The sequence below is a fragment of the Triticum dicoccoides genome, chromosome 5B (assembly GCF_002162155.2).
Source record: "Triticum dicoccoides isolate Atlit2015 ecotype Zavitan chromosome 5B, WEW_v2.0, whole genome shotgun sequence".
Classification (NCBI taxonomy): domain Eukaryota; kingdom Viridiplantae; phylum Streptophyta; class Magnoliopsida; order Poales; family Poaceae; genus Triticum; species Triticum dicoccoides.
Genome location: NC_041389.1, coordinates 568582085 through 568586774, shown reverse-complemented (window position 1 = coordinate 568586774; position 4690 = coordinate 568582085). Strand labels below are relative to the sequence as shown.

General features: G+C 44.8%; 1 protein-coding gene across 1 annotated transcript in view; it reads right to left on the bottom strand.

Annotated features, from left to right (window-relative positions):
* Positions 1-3412: 3412 nt before the first annotated feature.
* LOC119310130 overlaps positions 3413-4690 on the bottom strand; it is a 3761-nt gene continuing 2483 nt past the window's right edge. The window contains exons 2-3 of the mRNA XM_037585969.1: positions 4084-4191; positions 3413-3982 (exon numbers count right to left, since the gene is read on the bottom strand). Of these exons, the coding sequence (XP_037441866.1) occupies positions 3668-3982; positions 4084-4191 (423 nt within the window). The 3' untranslated portion in view covers positions 3413-3667. The remainder of the gene's footprint in view (positions 3983-4083; positions 4192-4690) is intronic.

Below are 4690 nucleotides of genomic sequence, written 5' to 3'. Positions count from 1 at the left end.
ACCACATTGGTACTTTGAATTGTCTGCAGCCTTTTTCTACATGATAATAGAAGCACTCCTCTTCTCGCAATAAATAAAATAAAATAGAAGCACTCCTCACATAAACACTTTTGCGCTGAGCACTTGCCACTTTATGAGTACATAAAAGACCAAAAGAAACCATGCACTGCATGTCTTCAAATACGCCAAGCCCCATATTTAGTGCCTTCTTTTGATCAGACAAAACTAAACAACACTTGCATTGTATAGTGGAAAAGCTAGCAGACAGAATCCTTTTAACCGAAGAGATTCAGTATCAGCAACCTTTGGAACAGAATCCTGTTCGTGTTAGCTTTCTTTTGATGACCACCATTAGCGGTGGTGGTTTTACATAACGCAAGTTGTGTGCATCTTATCTGCTTTTTGGTTTCTATAGAACTCCTGCTAGGTCACACTAGGTTAAGGTCTAATGAAGTGCGATCTTCATTGGAAACTACATATATATTTGTGCACTTCAACTAATGATCAATGGTCCAGATGTACTTTTAGGGCGTCCATAAATAATGCACAATGGAGTAATGCTCAAATTTTGACTTGTGTACTTTGGCACTAATTATTTTGTTTCTTCCTGTCATTCTATCAAAATTTATAGGGTTTAGAATGAAAGAAGGTGCTCAGTTGCTGCATTTGAAAACTATAGAGCAGTTGTCTTCTCCTCAAGGATTGCATTGGATGTAATGTAGTTAATTAGCAACTTGTGAATCCCCGCAAAAACAATTAGCAACTTGTGCATTGTTAAAGCGGGGAAAACTAACACTAAGAATCAGAGTTAACAACAACTATGCGCATTTTATGGAACTCATATTCAATGGGTACACTTGGAGATCCTGGACTTAATTAGAGACCCATACAAAATAATGGAAGCTGAGTGATATTATTACTCACCCTTCTATCAACTTGAACACATGTTTTGCACATATATGCAAGTCGAAGGAACATTTCTCTCTTCAGTAAATGGAAATTTGATGCGTGGGAATGTTCAGAAGAAACATCTAAGGCAAGTATTTCCTGATAAAACAACATGGCAGTAAGATTATTTTCTGGATTTGGAGTGTGGCTCCACGACGCGTAAATTGGTCAACCCAAACCCACGGCCCGTCCTTTCTTGATAAATTAGCTGCAAATTTCAGTGGAAATACTCCATCTATTTCCCAGTATGATTAAATTGCTGTCTTAATTTTGAAAGTCACTTTCTACTCGAGTAGTTTTATTAGTTCAAACACACACAAGAGAAAACCAAGAGTGTGTTGTCCACACCCTTAAAAATATTCCAAGGACCCATCACTAACATGTTGTGTCAAGCATCATGTGCCCCTGTACTTAATAAAAGAACCGAATGGGCTACTAGTCAAATCCCATTTGATCAGCAAAACAAGAGAACTTCTACCATACTGTAAAAAAACACAGATTAATCCAGCCACTTGCACCAGTTAGTTCAACCATGCAGTCAGCAACCATAAAAGAAACACAGCACAAACAAACAAACAAACTCTTATTGGAACTCCAGCTCTGCTCAGCTCTTAGTGAAACTATCTTTCCCAATGCTGCACTGAACCCTGATGATGAGTGGCCACCACTCATTCTTTCCCAGCCTGACATCACCATTCACCACCTTATCCTCTCCCTGTTTATTTAACTTTCAGCACCCCTCCGCTAGCCTAGCCATGTTGTGCTTTGCAACCTGTATGTTTCTTCTTTGGCATTAGAAAAAATGATTTGCCAATGCAGTGCAGAGCACACTCAGATTCTAGCAAGAGGTTGGGCTCAGAGTTCAGACAGCTTTTACTGGTTGTTCAATAACCGCAACAGTAGTTAGCTTCAGGTGCTCTCTCAAGTCTCAGCTCAGCTGTTGCAAAAAGTTTGAGAGACTTTAGTGCTTGTGATTGTGCTCATGAAACCAAGAATGCACATGTTGCCAAAATATCGTGTCATTTTGTTTCATGCCTACAAACCCCGCACTTACGGCCAACAATGCATCGCACAACTATGCATCCCCCCTCACCGAGTATCCCGCCATCGTGCTTGCTTCATGTTAAACAAGGAGAAAGTCAAAACAAATTCTCCATGGCAGTTGGCCAAACATTCGCCGTGCGTGGTTTCCCTCATGGACGACGTTGGCAGGGGACAGACGATACCCGGGCCACGGACAGATCCGAGGGTGCAACGGCAGTGAAGTACAAGGCACATGGGTGGAGGAGCGGTGGTCCGACAAGAACTGGGCGGCGCCGGAGTGGTGTAGAGGCGGCGGCGGTCTTGGTAGGTGTGGATACAAACCAAGGGGGAGGGCTCCGGGAGAGGGGTTTTCGAGTGTGTCGGACTCCGGCGTGGCGGGCGTCGGGACTCTCCCAATCCTCCCCAGCTTTGTTTCCGGTTTGGCGAAATTCAGACGCGCGGACCGGTCCATGGCCGTTCAATGCACGACGTCGGATGACACAAAGTGTCCGGACCGCGTTGTTCAGACGTTTAGCGGCGTTTTGACGGACGGGACGTTGGAGATGCCCTTAGCTTCAGGTGCTCTCCCAAAGTCCCAACTCACCTGTTGCAAAAAGTTCAAGAGCCTTTAGTGCTGCACCTGTCCCTTCACACTGCCCTCTGCTTCACAATGCATTCGGAAACTTACGCATCTCTGCTTCTTTGGGATGGATGACACAACACAACACAACACAAAGTTGAATCCCCTTAGAGCTTTAGTGAGCTGCGCGCGCGCCAGGCACATCTTTTTCCATGTCACAATAGTTCTTTAGTTGCAGGTGGTTTCTTTTTTCTTTATCAGCGTGGTATGGTCACATCGCCATTTGGCAAAGAAGCCAAAGGAAACGTAGCTATCTCCTGCCTGTTTCTTATCAGGCCGATGCTGTCCGCACGACTGTGATGCATCAGCTAACGTCCGAACAGCCTTGCCAATTCTGCGTGTGCATTTTTTTTTCATGAAACAAACAGCTGGAGGTAACGACTGCTTCCTGCATATGCACATGGTAATGGTAATGGACGTTTGGAACAAGAATATTCAGGTCAACAGCTCAGGATCCCCGTTCAGGATGCTCCAAATTTGTCGACAGAGTTTTGCCCGGTCCGCCTGCTACCACAAGGGGGACACAGACATACACCTCCCCTTCCCTCTCTTGGATTCCTCACCTCATTCGCCTCCCGGGAAACTAAAATAAAAGAGTGGACTTGCGACCTAGTAGTATTCAGGACGTGAACTACCCTGAAATATAGACATAAACAACCCAACAGACCAATTTTTCTGTATCATCGAGAAATAGTCGTACCCAGCTGAGCAAAATATACAAAGATGCGCAAGCTGACGATATCAACGCGCATTGTGACCGGGCATGACAATGTTTTCTTCAGTACGGCACACGACACCATCGACAGCAAACGATCGACCCGTCACATGATTTGAAGTTCAATGCAAAGAGTAATACAAAGAATATACTCAGCATAAAATGACTCGCAATAGGTACATACATGCATATCGATGAGCTTTGATTTTCCACACGAGCTAGATCGGTTTGCGTACAATCAGCTGGACGGGCAGGCAAACCTACAGGCTAGAGCTCCCCTTGAGTACAGGGGCAGGCAGTGGCAGGAGAGTGCTATGGACAAACGGTCGTTCCAGGAGAGCCTAGAAGAACTTGTTGAACTGGCCGCTCAGGGACCCCTTCACGTTCGAGTACAGCCCGTAGAGCGAGTACTGCTGCAGGTTCGACACCTCGTACCACGAGTTGAGGACCGACTCGTGCTTGTCCGTGCCCGAGAAGGCCAGCTGGATGCCGATGCTGCAGTCCATGGATCCCTGGTTATTGCTCTTGCAGATGTTTGTTCTGATGGCGCAGGTTTGCTTGCCGAGGCAGATGAAGTTTGGCTTCCCTGTGCAGGCACCACACCCGTCCTTCTTCCAGTGCAGGTTCTGAAGCTTGCCTTTGTTGAATTCAAGAACCTAGAAATGCATCAACATGGAGCGGCAACATTCAGAATTCGCTTGGTTAAAAGTTTATAGATGATGGTAACAACGGTACATCTGTGGTCCCACTCCCATACCAGGGTGAAGCTGGACACTGTAACTGAGGAATTGGAGACAAAGACTGGTTGAGATCTGGCTGCATACTTCCTGCCAGCAAATGCTACCATGTACCCACCAGCTGAGGCCTACAAAATGCAAAGAGCTTTGGTCATACAAATTTGTATACACACGACAGAAATGACTGAACACTATCTAGTGAGAACTAGTCAGCCATGACACAATGTAAATTCAGGTTATCACACAGGTAAAAAAGAGCAGCATTTCTCAGAGTTATACCGCCCTATTGTAAGTTGGGACAAACTATGCTTTTTCATCAGTTGCAGCAGGAGATGATCAAGTCTCAACCAATACCAACTACCCTGGAGTTTTCGGAATTAGGGGGATAGGCATAGTTGAGAAGGAAACTAAACAACGAATGTACTAGTCCTGAAAGTTCAATATCCACAGATGGTAATACTTTTATGGGCAGTGAATTAACAAAATGCTACTACAGGTTCCATTATGGTTTACCGAAACACACAGGCTCCATTTTCAGTTTTTTTTATCAAAAGGACAGTAGGAAAGGCTCCTACTGCATATATATTACCCACTCACACAAATGTTACATAAAGTTACATAAGTACG